The sequence below is a fragment of the Plectropomus leopardus genome, chromosome 17 (genome assembly GCF_026936395.1).
Source record: "Plectropomus leopardus strain MGB_pleo_1.0 chromosome 17, ASM2693639v1, whole genome shotgun sequence".
NCBI classification, from domain to species: domain Eukaryota; kingdom Metazoa; phylum Chordata; class Actinopteri; order Perciformes; family Serranidae; genus Plectropomus; species Plectropomus leopardus.
The window spans coordinates 33511515-33533395 of NC_142192.1; the positions used below are offsets into that span (position 1 = coordinate 33511515).

The 21881-nt window shown below is 39.5% G+C and overlaps 1 protein-coding gene and 1 long non-coding RNA gene across 4 annotated transcripts in view; one reads left to right on the forward strand and one right to left on the reverse strand.

Moving 5' to 3' along the window:
* The window catches only part of LOC121938051 (uncharacterized), a 52154-nt gene extending 50711 nt beyond the window's left edge, over positions 1-1443 (reverse strand). Inside the window, exon 1 of one of the 2 annotated variants that reach the window (XR_015779568.1) lies at positions 1305-1443. This is a non-coding gene — a long non-coding RNA (uncharacterized LOC121938051). Of the gene's footprint in view, positions 1-971; positions 1028-1304 lie in introns of those variants that run through there. The other variant, XR_015779569.1, reaches the window with a different exon arrangement.
* Positions 1444-6504: 5061 nt separating this feature from the next.
* LOC121964536 (uncharacterized) lies at positions 6505-20526 on the forward strand. 2 transcript variants are annotated; one of them, XM_088090812.1, is made up of 4 exons: positions 6505-6519; positions 15139-17614; positions 19368-19485; positions 19564-20526. In XM_088090812.1, exons 1-4 carry the CDS (start codon positions 6505-6507, stop codon positions 19802-19804), a joined length of 2850 nt encoding a protein of 949 aa, XP_087946938.1. In that variant the 3' UTR covers positions 19805-20526. The 2 variants fall into 2 exon arrangements, with proteins under 2 accessions (XP_087946938.1, XP_087946937.1); XM_088090811.1 differs by lacking the exon at positions 6505-6519 and having other exon boundaries at positions 15109-17614.
* The last annotated feature ends 1355 nt before the right edge of the window (positions 20527-21881 follow it).

A 21881-nucleotide genomic window follows, 5' to 3' on the forward strand; every position in this document is an offset into this window, starting at 1 on the left:
TACTGAATATTTGAAGGCAAACTGTTATGTTTGCACTTACATGTAAGACTAAAACATGTATATTGTTGCAATGTTGCAAAATGTGTATTTTCTTGAAATCAATAATATACATTTGCATTTAAAAACTGTGGTATCATGACAAAAAACTGGCATTTAAAGGGTTAAAATTCTGAAAATTAATGAATATTTGATACTTCTGATTAGGACTGATCTTGGTTAAAAAATAATTCAATGAAAGTAGAATTAATTAATGGGTGATATTTTTTAAAGCTTAATTTTGAAAATTGCATTTTTTGTGAGCAGAACTGACCATTCGAGATAAACTTTAAAACTTTAATTACCGTGTGACTTGCTAATGCTAATCGCTAATGCTAATTACTATGCTAATCGCTAACACATTTTGCTAATCATTTGCGCTTATTACGTGCGCAAATCGTTTGCGTTTGTTAATATCAGCCTGTAAAACGCTAATGCTAATCGCCAGCGTTATTCAGTGCGTTAAACACGAGCGTTTGTTTAAGTTTGCGCAGACCGCTAATGCTAATAGCTAGCGCTAATTTCGTATGCTAGCTGACACTGTTTAAACCATCCGGCAAAGCGCTAATGCTGATTGCTCCCGTTGATTAAGGATGCTAAACACTAGCATTTGTTCATGTTAGACCGCGAAGTGCTAATGATAATCGTTAGCGCTAATAAGGTATGTTAACCACTTGAATTTGTTTCTATCAGCCCCAGAAAATGGCCAATTTTGACCGCGGGCGCTAACCGCTATGGCCTCTAGCTTTGCTGAGACGAAGGTCCCGGAAGGTTCTATTGAAAGGTTTGGGGAAAATGTTGTTTGCTGTTTTTTAAACGTATAAAAAGACAAACAATCGCCAAATCAAGCAGCTTTTTTTCATCCTTAAAGTCTTTTCTCCGGTAAAGCCGAAAAAAAACGAATTAAAACACTTCTGATGAAGAATAAATCCCACCTTTGTGTCGCTTGTCGAAGTTTGTTTCAGAGTTTTGCCGCCGGGTGCATTTTGAGCTCCCGCCTCAGGGGGCAGTAATGAGCCTGAAGTACGGCGAAAAACAAGCCGCCTCCAAACTAACTTTAAAAAAGGACTCAAAGTGGAGATTTAAATTTTTTAAGTGATTTAAAACTGTATTTCTAGGTTTTTAACGAGAAAGCACTCGTGAGCTTCTTAGAGGCCCAGCCTCAACTCAAATCATCAAATGACTGAAACTCAAACATTTTCCCTCAATGTTTACAAGCATTTAAACGACATTTTGTGACAATAAACGTGTAACTATGGTGCTCTTACCTGTGACATTCATGTTTATGACTAAAGACGCCAACATATCATCTCCATCATCATAATCTGGCGTTAAACTCAGATACTTTTAGTGAAGTGGTTAAACTCAACAGTCTGCAGCCACTCTTTAAACCGCCGTGAACTGAGCTGTAATATCGCGAGAAAACAGCGCGCCGATATAGCCGAGCTTATGACGCCATCTGTTGACATGTTTCATGTTTTCAAACAAACAGGTAAACAGTCAATTCAACAAATGTTACAAAAACAATCACAACATGTACTTTAAAGCGTGTATCATCTGATATAAATGCTCATATATCCGCTTGGGAGTTATAGGAAAAAGACGCTCTGTATAAGTGCAGAACCTGCTGTGAAATCTTCATGTTTTTAAGTTTTCGTCAGTATCAAAGTACTTCACTAATATTTCGTCTGTACATGAAGGGGTGAACCGCAGACAAGAGCTGATAATATTTAATTCGGCATGATCTGAATGTTACAAAATGCCACAAAAAAAAGAGAGAGAGGAAGAGAACTGGGGTCTAGTTTGGGGTGACCAGATTTCTCCTTCCCCCAAAACACAGACTTTGTTTATTTATTTATTTATTTATTTATTTGAAATAAAAATATTGGTATTGGAGAGGATGTTTTAACATAAACATCAGGATGTTGATAACATCTTTGAGGAAAAACAAACAGAAAGAGCACTTTGTACCGGCGACCAGCAGATGGCAGCATTAGTTCAATATGACATTAAATTAACAGTTTTAACAGAACCAGTATTTGTTCCACGAATTTATTGTAGATATTTACCACTAAAGCACTTTAAAATATTTCAGAAGTGGTGAAAAAAATCATATTGATATTATTTAACAATAATGAATTATGAGAAGTTTAAAAAGAACATATATATATATGTGTGTGTGTGTGTGTGTGTGTATTTATTTTTTAGTACATTTGATGGACTTTATCCTAAAAGGCCAAATCAACACTGTATGGTGTAAACATCTGTGTATTTTTACTGTGCATGTGAACTTCTGGAATCTCTTGATATGAAATAAAAAATGAATGTTTTCATGTTTTCTTCACTGTGTTGCTGCGATGCTGGAGGATGTTTTTCCGTCTTGATGGTCCTTGTTGGATAAGAGGCAGAGATGCAAAGAGGCACAGATGCAGAGATGCAGAGATGCAGAGATGCAGAGATGCAGAGATGCAGACGCAGAGAGAAAGAGATGCAGAGAGGCTTTTTTTTACAGTACAGGATGACCTGCAGAATTTTTAGCTAAATTTTTCACAAATAAGTGCCCAGATTTTATTGTTTCTGAAAACATCTGAGTATCTGAGAAATGTTGTCCCTATATATCAAGAAATTGTATATTATTATTATTATTATTATCATTGTTATTGTTGTTGTTATTATTATTATTATTATTATTATTATTATTATTATTATTATTATTATTATTATTGTGTTTTTTGGGGGGGGGTTTGTAATTGAATTGAGTATCTGAGAAAATGATGTTTTTCTGTCCTCTTGTGGCCAAAAATGAATTATTTCAGCTGGGACTGACACGCCATCAGACTCTATGCACGATTAACAAGAACGAAATATTTCACAATCATGACTTAATCACAACATCCACAAAAAATAAAAATAATAAAAACAATTTCCATTAGTCAAATTCATCTTCAACTTTGTCTTTTGTTTGTTTTGTCTATTTTGGGGAGAGGGAGACAAAGCGAGGATGGATTTTTTACAGAATACTATCATAAGTGTATTGACATGATATCAGTATTTCTTCTGTCATCTGTAGCAGCATATTTCTAAGTTCAGAGGTGGAATTTGACTTCACATATTAAAAATAAACTTTGCAAAAGCTGAAATTAAAACCTGAAAGTGTGACTGTGACTGGAGATGAGCTGCAGCAGTTTGTTTCTTTAATAATTTAACAGTTTGTTTTCTCTGTGCTGAAAAAACTCAAATAATAACTTCACTTCCTCCGCCGTGCTGAGATGTAAATACATATACGGCCCTGCTGCTGTTCGTCTGGACGATCAGTGGGTGTTTGTAATGTGTCTCTTTGTTCTCTCGTGTCCTCTGTTGTCCCTTGAATGTCCCCTGAGTGTCCCGCGGCTCGCCGGCTGCTTTTGTTTTAGTGAAAAATAAACGAACACATTCAAAAGCTGCATGTTGCTGCAGGGACAGGAGGAGGCTCGCAGCTGCGTCACAGATCTGCATCCCAGTGAGAGGAAAACGCATGAATAAACAGGGAGATGCAATCTCAGAGCCAAGACCAAACAAACAAACAAACAAACAAACAAACAAACAAAGAGATTAAAGAGGCAGTGTGAGTTTTTATGGAAATACGAAGACACAGGTGGATGTGAAATATGCCATGAACTTTTATTCATTTATGTATCTATTTATTTATTAATTCATGTATTTATTCATTTTATTTAGTTTTGCAAATTAAATTAGAAGAAAAAGTTGCATTCCATCACAAATCATGTTTTGCAGTCAAACTGCTGACTGTGGGTTTGGACAAAAAACAGAAATAAAATATATAATAATAAATAAATAAAAGCCTGAAAATTAGCACAAATAAGGGACAGTAAAATACAAAAGAAACAAGGAAATGAACTGAGAAAAATGCAATATATATATATATATATTTTTTTTTTAAATTTTGTAATTTTGAATTTATAATTCTATAATTAAACATTTTCCCTATTTTTTTTTTTTTTTTTATTGTAACAATTCTCTCTCTCCTTTTTAAAACATTAATTAAAATGGAAAGCTGCTGTAAAAAAATCTGTGGATCCCTACAAAGAAACAAATAAAAAAAATATTTTTAAGGCTGAAAATCTGCTGGAAACAGCCACAGGTCCCTTCCAAAAAATAAAAAATAAAAATAAAAAAGTTTAGGGGCTGAAAAGCTGCTGGAAAAAAGACCCCAGAATAAAGGATGGCTAACACAGCTATGGGTCCCAAAAAAATGTGATAAGAGGCTGAAAAGCTGCAACAATGACTCACTAAAACAAAACCGGTTCTGTTGTTTGTCTTAGCTGCAGCTTTGCAGGCGTCTCGCCTTGATGACCCACCGTCCACTGTCCACTGTCCACCGTCCACTGTCCACCGTCCCCTCCACGTCCTTGCTAAGACGTCTTTATTACTAATAAGCTCGTCTGAGCTCACATGACAAAGATCCCCATCCATCGTAAAGTTTTGGGTGTTTTGACCTGCGAGTAAAAAGATGAGTTGGATTTGATCTAAATAACTTGCTTTTCCAGAAAAATATTAAAATCATAAATCTGAGAGGCTGTGAATTTATGGTCTTTAATATGAAGCGCAGTGAAAAATAAGAAGATTCTGTCTGTTATTGGACGGTATAAAAACCAGGAGTTTTTGGATTTATTTTCTGTCGGAGGATTTAATCAGAAACTGAAAATTTGAGTCTTTGCAGCCTGAAGAAGAACGAACTTTACTCTCGTTGCTCTGTTTGAAATGTGCAATAAAACTATTATTTTATATGTTTATGAGAGTTTTGGAATTATCCTAAAATTCAAACTAACATACTGACTGTAGAGGGGGTTTTTTTAAGTTGGTGCAGAATAAATCGACTTTATGTTTCAGACAGAGGAGAGATGTTGCAGGATTTGAGCCGTCACGACTAATTAACCCTTTAAAACTTGAACAAATTAGCTTGATTTGTTTCAGAAACATGGGAAAATGCAATGAGCAGCTTTAGAAGAAATTACACCAAATTAGCCAAAAAAACCCAAAACAAAATACAAAGACAAAAAAGTTAAAACTATAAAAAAACAAAAAAATTAATTACCTTAAAAAAAGTAAAAATTGTTCTGTAAAAAAATATGACAACTATAAAACATTTTTCTTTATTATATTATTATTATTATTATTATTATTATTATTATTATTATTATTATCCAAATCTTTTTTTATATTTTTCCAAATTTCTGGCCATTTGTGGAACAGTTCTTAATAAGTTGCTCATTCTTTTTTCTCCAAAGTTTTAAAAAGAAAGAAAACAATGTGATCTGATTTCGATCCAGGCTTCAAAGGGTTAAATTTTACAAAGTGAAAAAATGTTTTTCCAATAATGCAAAGACTTCAGAAATGACAAAAGACAGCAAAAATGAAACAATCATATAAATAAAAAATATATAATAATAAAATAAAATGTAATAGTTTAAGACCTCATCTTGCATTTCAGAGACACTTTCATGCTTTTAATCTGAAAATATATCCTCAATGTTTTGTATTTCTTGAGTTTTTTTTCTGTAATTTTCGCACTGTTTCTCTCTAAGCTCAGTTCAGAGTTTCTGTTTATATAATTTGCTCCTTTCTCTGTTTTCTCACCGAAAATGCAAAGAAACATGAAAACATGGTGTTTGTTATCAGCGGCAACATCTGATGACCTGCTGAGTTTAAACTGCCTCAGTGTGTGTGTGTGTGTGTGTGTGTGTGTGTGTGTGCGTGTGCTGCAGCTTTAATGAACTCTGAATGTAATAAAGCTGTTTTTCTTCGGGGAGCTGACTGATATCAGCAGTAAATAATCTCATCGTCCCCACAACAATAACACAGAGTCCTCTTATATTACACTGAGCCTGAACTGCTGGGACGCTGTGTGTGTGTGTGTGTGTGTGTGTGAGTGTGTGTGTCTGTGTGTGTGTGAGCGTGTGGTTATAATAAAGTCTTATTGTTGTGGCCACAGATGTACGCATAAAATACAATATATGCTTGGAAAATGAAGTTAAATATCAAAATAAATTAAAACTCACAGTTGAATTTGTCTCCAGATGATGATGTCAGTGATGATGTCGGCGTGTTTTTGGCCGCTGACTGAAGAAATGTCCACCAGAGCCGTCAAGTTGTCCCAAAAGCTGATTTCCAACACGTTCTCATCCTAACTCGTCACGTGTTGCCGCTTTGTCGGTGGACTTCTGCGTCTACATATCACGCTCTGGGTATCCTTCTGCGTCTGCTGTTGATGCTTCAGGATGCTGCGACCGTGATGTCGACACATGCACATGGTGCACGGATGGTTAGGGGCGGGGCACATGGTAAGGTGTAAAAAATCCCAAAACATTTAGATGGGTAGAGAATGCCAGACTCACGCATAAAAGTCCGGGGTTTGTTGGATCCCTCGTGCTCTAAATATTACGGCGTTACCGGCAGCATTTTAACCGGATGTCGTCCAGCGGCGTATCATGTTGCCGCAGCACCTAGTGAGACGCACTGTGCACGTGTTTCAACAGCGCGGCTTCAAAAGCGTGCTGCTAGACTGACCTGCCTGCAGTCCACAGCTGTCTCCAGTTACACGCGTGTGGAGCGTCACGAAGCACACGAACGACTCCGCTGCTCCACACCGAAGACGAGGTTTCTGATTCACGTCTGACGCCGTTTCTCAACGAGGCTTTTTGTTTTTACTCTGTTTAAAATGTACTTCTCTTTACGTGCTGTTATTTTAAGAACTTAAAGTGGCCTTTGAATTTTTTTAATTTGATGAATTAGACCGGCTGAATAAAATAAAATAAATAAATAAATGCTAGTCCTCATCATTTTGCAGCATTTGTAGTTTTTGCTTCTGGTTTTCTGCCTTCCAACAGCACGACATCATATCAAAAGAAAAAAAAAAGACAGATCCATCTGTCAAAGTATCTGCAGTTAACAGACATTATTTTTCATCACGATCACAGGAAAAAAATCTGAATGTGACGACGACTGTTTATTGATCTTTTTTCACTGTTTGTTTTCCTCTGCTGAACGTTCACACGCTGTTTAATACGCCACATTTAGTATGTTAATGTACACGAGCGGCTCAGTTTACTGCAAACAAAGCTGCTGATGACAACACAACATCTGTGTGTGTGTGTGTGTGTGTGTGTGTGTGTGTGTGTGTGTGTGCGCTGATTGAGTCATAAAAGCCGGCCCGGTGTTGATTGTTCTGAGCTGCAAGATGGTCTCTTAGCAATCTATTCAATTAAAAAGACGCACACACACACACACACACACACACGCACGCACACACACACACACACACACACACACACACACACGCACTGAAACCATCATATCAAAAGTATTCACTTGTTTGTTCATGATTTTCTGCATTAAATGTAAAAACAAGTTAAACACAAATATAAACATTTTAAGCGAAATTATTAAAGTCCCAAATAACAGAGGTGCAGATTCGAGTCACGTGACTTGTTTGGGCCATTTTTTTCCGTCACTTTCCATTTGTTCAGGTTTCAAAGGGTTAACCCTCTGTGGTCTGCTTTTTCACATTCACAGGATTAATGCTGCTGTTCCAAAAGTGTGAGACCTCCCAACCAGCAGGGGGGGGTAAAAGGAGTAAAACTACAGGAAGTGAGCTCACTACTGCAAAACTTAAATATCTTTGCACCCAAAAAATACTTCAAACATCTAGAAAAGAAAAATAACTGATGCCGAAAACATTTAAAATCTGACACCAAATAAAACATTTCTTTAGTTTCGCCCTTCGATCTGCGTCAACTGTTTCCCTCTGAGCGTCACCGTCTCGTCTGTCTCTTCTGTCTCTTCTGTCTCGTCCGTCTCTTCCGTCTCTTCTGTCTCGTCCGTCTCTTCCGTCTCTTCTGTCTCGTCCGTCTCTTCCGTCTCTTCTGTCTCGTCCGTCTCGTCCGTCAGAGAGCTGCAGAGACAATCAGCCTAATGCAAACAGAGACGAGATAAAGCAGCAGCAGGAGGAGAGTTTAATTTTCCTCCGTGGGCGGGCGATGTTTGCACAGAGTGAAAGATGACGGAGGTCAAACACAGTTCATTTACATTTATTCAGCACAGAGACGGAAACAGGACGGAGAGCTCTGTTTTTTATATCAGGTGCTAAAAATCAGTTCATATTTCATGCTTTCCTTTTTGTCTGAGGTGTCTCAGATTAAGATTACTGTCTGCAGAGGAGGAGTTTGTCCTCAGTGAGCAGAGTTACTGCTCAAAGTGTCTGAATCTGTCAGCGTGCTGCAGCTGGAGGAGCCTAAATATCTGAACACGCTCCGACTCTGTTTGGGGATAATTCACAAAGAAGTTCAACTCCAAAAGTTTCTTCTCAACTTCGATTTTGACTCCAATTCCAAAAAAGTGGGACATTGTTCCTCACGCAGCAACGTTTCCTAAATTTCTCTTCTGTTTTCTTTTCATTTATCAGAGAAAGTAAAATGAACTAAGATTCTGACACGTGAACAAGACTGGAGAGATTACACCAAAATACCCAAAATGTCATGAGGAGAACGCATCGTTGAATAAATCGATGGCGTCTGACGAAATAACGTGAGGATACGAGCAAAAATAAGGAAAGATGTTCATATATACTGTGTAGTTTCTTGCATGAGGCCCGATGTGCAAATGAAGGCAGAAAGCTTCTGTTTTTATTGACACGGCGTTCAAACTTTTTGGGGAGTTGGGGTCGTATTTAAAGGTGGCTCGTTGTGTTTGGAGAGCTGAATATTTTCTGAGATGTAAAAAGTTTCAGGACGGCTGCAGCGAGGAGTCGGAGCGTGATTTCATCTTTCATTAGAAAGCGGCGATGGAGAATAATAAGTAACTCAGAAATGATACAGCTGCGGTTTCTGACGGACACGAGTGACGGACAAAAACCATGAAAATGAGAGCGAGGGTTTTTTCCAAAATGAATCTTTTTCCTTTCTGACGGCTGCTTTTCAGCAGCGCGGAGACGGACAGAAGCTTTTGACGGCGGACCTCCGACGCGGCCGATAACATCCAACCTGCTGCTCCAGATTTATCTCCGCCAGAAAACATTAATATTTCATCTACATTTAATCTGAAGTGTGAATAGAAAACGGGGGGGCAGATGAGAGGACGGATACGAGGCCTTGTGTTCAGATGTCCCAGTTTCTCCTCCGTTCACTTCCTGTTAAGCGGTTTGGAGGCTGCGGGGAGGAGGAGACGCAGGAGCAGGAGGCTGCCGATATTTGAATGCAGGATTTCAGAGGCTTTTGTCGAGGCGAGCGAAGCGATGGAGTCGCGGCCCGCCGGTGGATTACGAGAAAAAGGAACTCGACTCTGGCTTCTTAATCGCCAGTAATCCCTCCATTCTTCCGCGTATTCTGCCATATTGCTGCAGCGCCGGTTAATAAAGCCAACTTTGGGCTTTTCCAAAATTCATCTGTGACTTTAGCTGTCGGGTTACAGAGACAGAGAGGAGATTAAGAGGCAGCAAACACACAGTGTACTCTGGTTTTATCTTTTTATTAGAAATTAAGATGAGAAAAAGGACAGAATCATCATGTTGTTTCATAAATCATCTGTTGGCTTCACTTTTTAAATAAAACTCATTTAAACTGCAGCAGAGAGACGATCAAACGCAATCCACATTCAGTCCACTTGATTAATTTTAAATAATGTTGAATTACAAACTCTGCAAACTGCCCCAAATGTACTTATTCACAAATGTGCATCGGCACAGACGACAGAAAACCTGTTTATGATTTGTCCCTCGAGCTGGAAAAGAGAGAAAAATCCCTTTTCCAGGAGGGACAGACGGGAAGAAAAGTCAAATTTCGTCTGTAAATCAGAGGAACAAATTAAAAAATGTACGTACGTATCCCCGTTTGAGAAGCAGCTGCCTGCGTTTGCGTTTTGGCGAGGACAGACATTTGTTTTATACTGTTGGTGTGGACGGGAGTTTTTTGTGACCTGAGGAGGAAAAATGCGTTTATGAGTGTGGATTCGACCTAAATGTTTGAAATATTGAGCCGAGGTCATCAAAACATGAACAAACGCGTGACGTCGCCGTCAGCGGCTCAGCTGATGGCCGACAGGTCCGTGTTTCGCTTCTGTTGGAAACAATCAGAGCGTCTCTGCTCTCTTCCAGGAGCATTTAGTGTCGGTGAAAAGTTGCTCGCCGAGGTTTGAAGGCCTTTTTAAAATCGTCTTTGTCCGTCTCTGAGCAGCACTCAGCGTCTGAGAGAAGTGTTGGTGACGCAGTGAAGAGCTCAGTGAGGATCCACTCAGACGCATTTCAGACCAAAGAAAAACTGCGGCAGCATGAAAGACCTCCAGACTCTTTGAATTATGTATCTCGAGCGTTTATCTTATTCTTTTCAAAGCATGACAACAAGCGAGCGGGTGGAGGAAGTTCAAGGATGCTCAACGCAGATCTGAGCAGTGCGATCGCAGTGACAACAAGTTCCCACTTTATTCACACAGCGTTAATTTTACAGCTTCAGGATCTGTGAAAACACTCTGCAAGTGATTTGATTAGAGAGGAAACCGCCCGAAATAAAAACTGATGAAAGGACGTCCGCTCGAGGTCCCCTTACTCTCCTGCTCCGGAGCTTTTGACCACAGCGGCATGTCTCTATGTGACCTGTGTGACCAAACCTGCACCTAAACGATGCTGTTTTTCACCAGGATTTATCACATTCGGATTGTTTCTGAAGATTTTAATGTTTCGGAAACTTTGAAACAAAACTAAATTTACCACAAAGAGACTGTATGCAAACCAGTCAAGTTAAATTTATAGTTTTCATCATTTTTTCATCTCTTCAGTCAGCTCTCTGCCCGAATGTCGCCCATCTCTTCCTGTTTTTAACAGACGTAACGTCCCGTTTCATTGTTCAGCCGATGATGTCCAGATCTGTTTATGTAAAAAAAACAAAAAAGTTAACTGTTTGTATACTGAATTTAAACTTTCTCAGTCTAAATGAAAATAAGACGAAGATTTTCATATTTGGACGAGCCGACCGGCTGGATTACTCTGCTGATATGTAATACATTAAAAATATGTTTAAAAACTGTAACTTTGAAAAGCTACTTCATATTTATTTATTTTTGTAAAGTAAAACAACAGTTAAAAAAAGATTGTTCAGGAGGACAAAATCCCTTAAAAAGTTTCACCTAAGTAAACAATACAAGCAGAAGAAAAGCTTTTTATAAAATAAAATTTAAATATCATGAAGAAAAGTAAACAAAATTAATGAGGTATAAAAGCTGGCGTGCAGTGACGTGTCTCTGTTTTAAAATTTAACCATGACAGAGAAGATCCTCATAAAACTCAGAACACAGCCAGCAGAAACAAGTGCAACTGTTATTTCTGTGTGCATGAAACGTGTACGGACGGCGTGTGGTTGCATCGCTCCAAAGAGCGTCACGTGGCAGCACGTGACGAGTCGCGACGAGCACGTGTCGGCCGAGAAGGTCGAATATTTGCTAAATGACGGAGTGAATATCGTTCGCCCTCTGCAGCTGCAGCTCAACGAAAAGAATCTCAACAGTTTCATGCAGATGTTTTCGTTTCCATCAAACAGAAAAGAGATTTGGGATTGATCTGATGTTTGAGCGCAGGTTCGTTTTCGGTAGAAAAGTTATTCTGCTGATGTTTTTATCCGACGGGTTTTTGTGTCGGCGATGTTTGTGTTGACGCTCATCATCTGGAGATTTCGTGTTTTGCTGAAGGGGTTAAAGTCAGATACTCAGTCCGCCTGCTCTGTTTCTCTCAGGAGGATCTAAACTCTCCGTAAACTCTTAACTGCACATATTTGCGGCTCCGTCGCTCCCGGCGGGATTCGAACCTGTAACCCCGACAGTGTGAGAGGGAGGCAGACGTCGCGCTGCAGCGAGGGACGCTGCGAGTGAAGCTGAGCTTTAATCTCAGGTGAGACTCCTCCGAGGTCTGAAATGTAAAATGTATGAGCCGTATGTAAATGTGAAGGTGACTCCGCTCCTCGTTAATGGACTAATGAACAGAGAGGAAGGACACTTCAGCAGAGTCGAGGAGGAACCGAAAAACATGAAAAGACTAAAACGTCTGTGCAGAGTACAGCCGCTGAGCACGCACGGACCGCATTAACACCATCAGTGTTAACCCTTTGAAACCCGAGGATATGGGGAAAAGGCAACAAGCAAATTTACAACACAGGGCCCAAAAATTTGCAAAAAATTAGAAAAAAAGTTTGAAAATTACCTGAAAACACAGAAAAAGTTTTAAAAAACAAAAAAAATATTTTTTGGATTTTATTATACATTTTATGCAACATGATTTCAAATATCAAAGTGTATTATTTTTAAAGAGCTTTGTTTAAAGAGAGTTTTGTTTCCAAAATCGTCCGGACGGCTCCAACGCCTGTCACCTCCTCGTCTCTTTGAACTGCGTTACCCAGAAGCCCCCTGTGGGTGACCATGACAGGAAGCCTCATTTGCAAGTCCAAACTTAGAAGAGGAAGCTTCGCTGACACCGACACGACAGGAGAGATGAAAGCTGGGGGAGGACTGAAGGCTAATTATCAAGTCCCACTTTAATAACGGAGACAGAAGAAGAAGAAGAAAGGCTGACAGGAAGTTGTAATTATCACCTGCCAGCTGTGGCCGCGCTCAGACGGAGAAATAACACCAAGGACAAACTACACCAGATTTCAGCTCCACAGAAATGAGATTTAGTCGTCACCATCGGCCCACATATTTATACATATTAACCCTTTAGGGACTGTTTGGTGCATGTTTTTCATCCTTCCTGTTGTGATAACTGTGTGTGTGTTGATGCATGTGTCCTAAATGTAGTCCAGATTGTGTATTTGAGTGTAATCAGTGAATTTGCAGCTCAGCTCCTACAATAAGTCTAAAATACACTGTGGAAACTAAATAGTTACATTCAGACTGTTCAGGTCCAAAAATGCTCCATTGAAACCCATTCAAACTGACATTTTTGATCCCACAGCCATCAGAGCAGAAAAACAGGACTTGTATTATTTCTGGGTGTCATTCTGGGCTTTTGACTCTGAATTTGTCATTTTGACTATTTTCCACCTGATGAGGTCATTTTGACCATATTTGGCATATGGAGGAAATACATGCTATTTCCACTAGGTGACCTGTCACAGTCAATGTAGCTGCTGATCACTGACATATCCCAGACTGTCAGCAGCTACACTCACACACTGACATATCCCAGACTGTCAGCAGCTACACTCACACACTGACATATCCCAGACTGTCAGCAGCTACACTCACACACTGACATATCCCAGACTGTCAGCAGCTACACTCACACACTGAGGAGGAGACTCAACATCATTCATTTCATCTAAAAACATAGTGGCATCATGACAAAAATCTGGCATTTAAAGGGTTAAAATTCTGAAAATGAATGAATATTTGATATAACCTGACCCCGGATAAGCGGAAGAAAATGGATGGATGGATGGATTTGATATAATATTCGTGATTAGGACTGATGTTGGTTAAAAAATATCTCAGTGAAAGCAGAAAATCATGTTACTTTATAGATTTTTAAAGCTTGATTTTGAAAAGTGTTTGCTGTAACTTCTTCTAATAATCACTGAACATTCAGTTCTGCTTTTAGTCCATGTTTGCACTTATCTGCACTTACTATCTACTTCCTGTCAGGTTTTAACCCTTTGAAGCCTGCAGTGGCATCACTCTTGTGCTGCTTTCAGACACCTTTCACAGTTATTTAAACCTTTGAGATTTCTTTCAAACACACAGAAAAAAGTGACCAACGTGGTATGAAAAGGTCCACAAATCCCAAGAAAGAAATATACTTATATATTTGCCTTTTTTTCTTTTTTTTTTTTTTTCCAGATTTTTCTCATATATTTGAGTAATTTCTTGCTCTTTTTTAGGCAATTTCTTCTTCAGGCCACTTTGCTCAGGATTCAAAGGGTTAAATCTGACTAATAGTAATTTTTTCACACTTTGATCATTTGGCTTGAGCTCGCAGTTCAGCTGCTGCAGCTCTTCACAAATATCTTCCCTTATCTTGTGACAGATGCTCGTCGTCGGGTTTTTGAGGAAATTACCTCAATCAGACGTGAGTATTAACGTTTGGCTCACCAACTCTGGCGCCTTCGTGGAAATATAACGAGTATCACGAGGTCGCCATTCAGACGAGACGCTCTGAAGAAGTTGTGAGTATCTGTTTCTCTGTGATGTTTCTGCAGCTGTTTGTGCGTTAAAACAGAATTTTGTGAAAAATGTGCTAATAAACATGAATTAATGTCTGCTTTGTTTGATTTTCTAGAATGCACTTTAATCTAGACAATCGTACTCATACGTTTGGGTTTCAGACAAAATAAAAAATAAAATTAAAGACATTGTTGTGGGCTGTATGAAACTAAGGACAGTGTTGGAGCTATTATTTGCAGAATTTGCTTAATTTTTTAACGGTTGTGAATCTTTTGCTTTACTTTTGATGAAAAATTAATATTCTGAAGAATGTGTTTTGGATTAATTGTGATTAATTGCGCGAAAAGCTCTGATAGAAGGAAGGAGGTGTAAATAAGTCTTGTTTCTTTGTCGAACTCACAGGAAGGTCAAGTCAGTTTTATTCATAGAGCCCGTTATCACAAAACAGATCAGCCAAATAAAAATCAGCAGCTGCAGTGCTGTGATTAAGACTGTTTGAGATGCCTTTTACAAACTTTTTGAGCCTTTGATGACTGAGAAAATTTGGTTTAATTTATTTCGAAAACATGGGGGAAAAAAGAAATGACCAGTCTGGCAAGAAATGTTCCAAAAACTGTGAGAAAAGTAGAGACTTTTCCAGCACATTTTAGGTCCTTTTGTTCTGTTCTGAACAAATCTGTGATGGAAACCTGCGTGTTGCTGTCGTGCATCCCAACCCCCAGCCATAAAGTAAAGGCGTTTTTGTTTTTTTATGGGTGTGATAATTTGCAGGATAAATTAAAGTTGTGTGACGTGTTGTCCTCTACAGATGTGAACGACAGTAACAGCTACAAATCTCCACACCGCAGTAACCAAAAAAACGCCTTAAACTTCGCCATGGGAGGTTTGTCTTTGCACCTGAAACAGACACTTGTGGTTTTACTTCAGTGTCTCCTGCTTTGTCTCGACTCCTCGCTGGCTTTTTCTCTGAAAAACTGCTCCATCGGTTATTCGGTGGACGCCTCCGCTGAGGTTGTTTTGGATTGCTCATACCATCAGCTTGTTGCGATCCCTGATGACGTCCCCAGAGATGCCGTCATAGTTAAACTCTCTTACAATGCGCTTCAGCAGGTTAACAGGGAAGATTTAGGCAACATGTCAAAGCTGAGGATTTTGTACCTGCAATCAAATGCGATCGCTCAAGTGGACGATGGATCTTTCATGCATTTGGTTGCTCTAACGCGCCTCTACATTAGCGATAACAAGCTCACCAACCTGACGGCTCACGTCTTCCAGGGGCTGTCCAGCCTCACTTTTCTCGACCTCGACAGAAATGAAATTCAGTTCATTCATACTTCAGCCTTTCAGTCTCTGTCCAGTTTACAGACCGTGTTGCTCCACGAGAATAAACTCCGCCAAGTCTCCGACATTCAGCCTATCCTGCAGCTGCCGCGCCTGCAGACACTGAGCATCGGGCAAAACCTGTTCCCCTCCTTTCAGACCAAAGATCTGCTGCTGAACGGGTCCTCCAGCCTGAAGACGTTGGATGTTTCTTCCAATAAATTTGAAAAGTTCAGCATCACGACACGGATCTTTCCTCACCTGGAGACGATAGACTTTTCTTGGTGTGACCGAGATGCTGGCATGAGATTGGACGTACCGGACAAGACTTTAATGAAAAGCATAACTCGACTTTATTTCAATGAACCTACAATTGCTTTTGAAGACATCCGGATAATCCTACAGAGTCTCGACTCACTGACGCATCTTAGATTTAATTACGTGGAGGAGTGGATCCAAAAGGGTCTCTTGGAGACGGTCTGCAAAATACCGACACTAAGGACGCTGGAGCTGTATTATAACCACGCTGCCAATCTAAGTGCAAAACTTGTAGCTTGCTCTCAGCTCGGTGAGCTTGATTTGTCCCATACTTACATGCAGGAGCTGTCTAACGGCTCGATACGACTGATGAAGCAACTGAAGAATCTGACCGTAGCAGCCAACTTCCTCAACAAAGTGCCAGATGACATTCGGAGTCTCTCCCTCCTCGAGATCCTAAATCTTGGCAGCAATCTCATCTCTGAGTTGAGCTGCAAGGATTTCAGAAACTCAACGCGCCTCACGAAACTTTACCTAAATGACAACCGCATTGCCAAACTGGACAGGTGTGTCTTCGTGCATCTCAGTGACCTAAAGGTTTTGGATATGAGTGACAACCTGCTGTGGATGCTCGGAGGTGTCTTCAAAACGAGCCTGCAGAAGCTCGAGTTCTTGTATTTAAAAAACAACTTTGTTCCTTTTCTTAAAAAGGGGGATTTTCAGGGTTTAGAGTCCTTAAAATATCTGGATTTGGTGTCGACTCACATCAGCAGGGTGAAACATAAAGCTTTCGACGGACTTACCAGCCTAAGAACTCTTCGTGTGTCTCTTCCACTCGAGTTTGAGAATAAGTTCAGAGGATTGAGGCAGTTAGAAAATCTTACGGTCTACTTTTTCGTTGACGGCAGTTTTAAAAGTCCTAACACAAGCTTCAATAAGTCTTTCTTCAATCTGAAATATTTGAAAGTTTTCACGATGATATGCAGGGGTGACCACTTTGGCTTCCCCTTCGACATACCGTCAGAAGTTCTCCAGGCCATGAAACACTTGGAGGACTTCACCGCTGAGAACGCCTACATTTCTTCGCCAGATCTGGACACGTTTCAGTTCAATCCCCAGCTCAAGAATCTAACCATCACGCAAACTGATTTGTCTGTTTTGTACCCTGAACTGTTTCAGCCGATCTCGAACCTGCACGTTCTCGATCTCTCTGAGACGAAGCTCAAATCTTTGGACTTTCTGTCCCAGGTCAACCTGTCTGCACTCAGATTTTTGAAACTGAGTGACAATGAGATTACAGTGATCAATGCGACGGTCTTCAAGTCTCTCCCCGCACTCACATATCTCGACCTGGACAATAACCCTTTCACCTGTGACTGCTCTAACACCGGTTTCATCCAGTGGGTGAAGAACAACAACCAAACGCAGGTTGTTAACGCCTACCAGTATGCGTGTTCGTTTCCTGTGGCTGAACAAGGGAACAAGTTGCTGGACTTTGACGTCCAGTCCTGCTGGATGGACGTTAGCTTCCTCTGCTTCATTTCTAGCTTTTGTCTGACTCTGCTGACTCTCCTCACCTCCTTCATCTACCACTTTCTGAGGTGGCATCTCGCCTACGCCTACCACCTCTTCCTGGCCTTCCTCTACGACAGCAGGAAGAGGAAGAAAGGAGCTCCTCACCTGTACGACGCCTTCATCTCCTACAACGTTCACGACGAGGCCTGGGTCTGCAGAGAGATGCTTCCGGTGCTGGAGGACGAGCAGGGCTGGAGACTCTGTCTGCACCACCGCGACTTCCAACCAGGTAAATATAGGTATATCCCTTTTTTATCACTGCCAACACTTCTACAGCTTAAGATGTGACTCAAACACTTAAATTCCCACTCCAAAATCATCAAATAGCACCGCTCTCAGTGTGTTCAGCGCCACAGCGTGATGCCAAAGGCCAAATCCCGCGTCCAGGCAAAAAATAAAAGCACTTTGTAAATGCATTAAGTAGAGGTTCACAATTATAATAAGAAGAATTACTGTTACTATTATTGCAGAAAGCATTGCATAGGTATAAACATATTTTTTTTAGTAAGATCAGCAAGATTATCACTTATGTAGCCCAATAAAGTAGAAGAAATGTGCAAAACGTAGATTGACAACAGTCTTCAGCAAGATAGTAAATTATACTGCACAATGAGGACTTCAACTTCAAAATGCTTTGATTTTACCCTTTTCTGAAGCATTGTAGATATTGATCTGTTTTCAATATGTTCTTTTAAAATTTCTGCTAAAAAGACAAAGACGTTCTGTCAGGAAAAGTAAATATACATGACTGACATTTCTGGAGGAATATCAGTTACAAGATGCATTTTTAATGTATTTCAGGGTGTAAACACACTCAAACTAAAATGAGGCATGAAAACAACGACAGACAAAATGTAATTAATGTAATCCACGGACGGGTTATCTCCTTTCAGCAGGTTCAGGCAGAGTTCACTGCAGCTTCTACAAACCGTCAGCTCAGATTGATTTTTTAAGGCTGATACTGACTCGGATATGTATGAGAGCAGCTTTTTAACCTGAGCGGCACTTTGCAGATCGTCTAACACCGGCCTTAAAACACATCCGAACCAATGAAGCGAGTTTGATGAAGCCCGAGCTCGAATCACACAGACACACAGACGCTGAGAGCTGGAAAAAGGATGTGAAACCTCCCGGAGCATTCAGATAAATATAATCTGCATTTAACCACATCTGTGCTGTGCATTTAACCACATCTGCATTTAACCACATCTGCATTTAACCACATCTGCATTTAACCACATCTTTAACAGGAAGAAGATAAGAGGAAGATGAAGAGACAACAGACAAACAACAACATCCGTCTTGACTGTTCAGACAATGAAGCAATGAAATCAAAAGTAGCTTCACAAAATAAATTCATTAAATATAAACTACAAATACATCAAGATCACAGCTACAAAAACACACAGTTGTAGCTAATTCAGGTTTAAATGGTCTATTGCAGTGATGCTCATCTTACGGTCCACCGGCCAGATCTGGCCCCTGACAGGGCGTCGGGTTTATCTAATTGACAATAAAAATAAAGTGATTGACACTGGGATTTTTTTTTCGGGTCTTTTACCTGAAAATATATATATATATATTTTAAAGGGGGGAATTTAAGTGTTTAAAATGTTTTTTTTTCTTTTTTCTTTTTTCAGCACTTTTGTTGGGTTATTTTCTTTTTTTTTTTTTTAATTTCACTTTTTTTTCTTTTTTTCTTATTTTGAAAATAGTTCTCTTGTAACTTAAACTGTAACTGTAAACTATAATTTTTGGTTAATTTTTGGGCCATGTCTCATGAAGTCGCTCACTGCCTTCTCTCGATGTTTTTGTAACAAATCAAACCGGTTTGCTCAGTTTTTTAAAAAATATTTACATTTATTTCGTTTTAAAAAAAGGAGCGATCGGCAGGTGATGACATCAGAGGTGACGATGTCACAGGCGATGATGTCACAGGCGATGATGTCACAGGTGATGATGTCACAGGTGTGTCTCCACAGGTAAACCCATCATAGAGAACATCACAGACGCCATCTATGGCAGCAGGAAGACCATCTGTGTGATCACGCGCCGCTACCTGCAGAGCGAGTGGTGCTCCAGAGAGATCCAGATGGCCAGGTGAGGGCGCTCACTTCCGTCGGGCCGGCTCCGCCCTCTGATTGGTCCTCACGGTCTGTCCCGTCCGTGTCTTTGCAGTTTCCGTCTGTTTGACGAGCAGAAGGACGTGTTGATCCTGCTGTTCCTGGAGGACATCCCGGCCCACCAGCTGTCTCCGTACTACCGCATGAGGAAGCTGGTGAAGAGACGCACCTACCTGAGCTGGTCGCAGGCCGGCGGACACCCGGGAGTCTTCTGGCAGAACGTACGGAGAGCTCTGGAGACGGGGGACGATCTCACCGAGACCGCCAACCTGCTGACTGGACCAGCAGGACAATGAGGACATCACTGGACCAGCAGGACGCTGAGGACATCGCTGGACCTGTGAGGTCACTGACGGCTCACCCTCAGGGACTCCACAGATCACTTTAACCCTTTGAAACCTGGGAAAATGTACTTGATTTCTTACAAAACATGGGAATAATGCAATGAGCAACTTAGGAAATGACTCCAAAAATACAAAAAATAAAATAAATAAATACAATAATATTTAAATAATTAAAAGTATTAATTGTTTTAAAATAATAATAAATAATAATATTAAATAATAATAAAAAAAAATGCCTGAAAATGAGCAAAAATAATCAAAACCAGCAAACAACAAAAATAACAAAGAGGGAATGTTGAAAACAAAAAACTTAATTTAATTTAGAAATAAAACCATTTGGTAAAATAATTTTAAATATATAATTATTATGAACAGAATTTTTTTATTTATGTATTTTTTTTCTTGTAGTTTACGGCACGTTTCTTGCCAAGTTACTCATTACATTTTTTAATTTTGCTTTTTCAAATGAAACTGAAATCAGACTCTCAGACTCTGGAGCAGCTTCTCTCCCCAAACTGTGAGACTCATGAAGTCTTCAGCACCAAAAGATGCAGCAGGATGTAGGGACAAATTTTAATTTCATGTTTTTAAACTACATAATTTTTTAAAAATAAACAAATAAATCTACCTTGTACTTTGTAAATCTAAATATAAACATATACCCACACATTCAATTTCTACAATTTCTCATCAGAAAAAGAGAGAAAGTAAAGTAAAAAATGTTTCAGTGAACAGAGTTAGTTCTGTTGTAGCTGCCTGTAGATTGTTGAAGTTACTGCTTTAATAAACTTTTATAATCTTTAACATCTAAAACACCAAAAAAAACTTTATTCTTCAACATTTTTGTTCTGCAGTGTCTCCTGTTGGCCTTTAATACCTCGTTAATCTCTATTACTGATTACACACATACTACTGAGTACTGTGTGTGTGTGTGTGTGTGTGGTAAAACGAGAGAACAAGAAAAGAAATTAAAGTTCAGCGATGAAGAAAAATTACAGAGCGTTATTATAGATTTCACATTTAAACATCAATATTTCATTTTATTAAGTGACTTTTTCTCTGAGCTTCATTTTTATTAGATTTCATGTTTTCAGATTTATTTCAGCCGCTCGTCTCAGACTCTGCAGCGTGCAGATTTAATGGTTTATGCAGACTAATTCTTTCATGTCTCGGTTAATTATTGATACAAAAAATACTGTTTTTGAATGTGCAGTGTGTGTGTGTGTGTGTGTGTGTGTGTGTGTGTGTGTGTGCGTGCGCGCACTAACTCCACTGTGTATTAGTATTCATATTCAGTGTGTATATGTGATGATATTGACATTAAGTGGATGTAAATGTCAGAAAATGTTGGTTTGTCTCTGACATTTCCTCTAGCGCCACCTTCAGACACACAGCTTTACCTGCCCGAATCCCCACATCACCCACCCGAAAAAACATTATACATTAATATGATTTTCTACTTGCAATTTAACCAACGTCAGTCCTACTCATAAATATCAAATGTTCATTAACTGTCAGAATTTTAACCCTTGAAATGGCAGGTTTTTGTCATGCTTACTATGTTTTCAGATAATGGCATGCCAGGTAGATTTTTTTTGTTTTTTTGATGATCACAGTCTGGGATGTGTCAATGATTTGCAGCAACACTGATTTTTATACATTCATATTTTTTTACGCAGTGTCAAGTTACAAAAACAAAAAACACAGTTTCAGAATTTTAACCCTTTAAATGTCAGGTTTTTGTCATGATGCCACTATATTTTTAGATGAGAAAAACACAATTTATTTTTTTCTTTGTGCTGCTGACAGTCTGGGATATGTCAGTGTGTGAGTGTAACTGCTGACAGTCTGGGATATGTCAGTGTGTGAGTGTAGCTGCCGACAGTCTGGGATATGTCAGTGTGTGAGTGTAGCTGCTGACAGTCTGGGATATGTCAGTGTGTGAGTGTAGCTGCCGACAGTCTGGGATATGTCAGTGATCAGCAGCTACATTGACTGTGACAGGTCACCTAGTGGAAATAGCATGTAT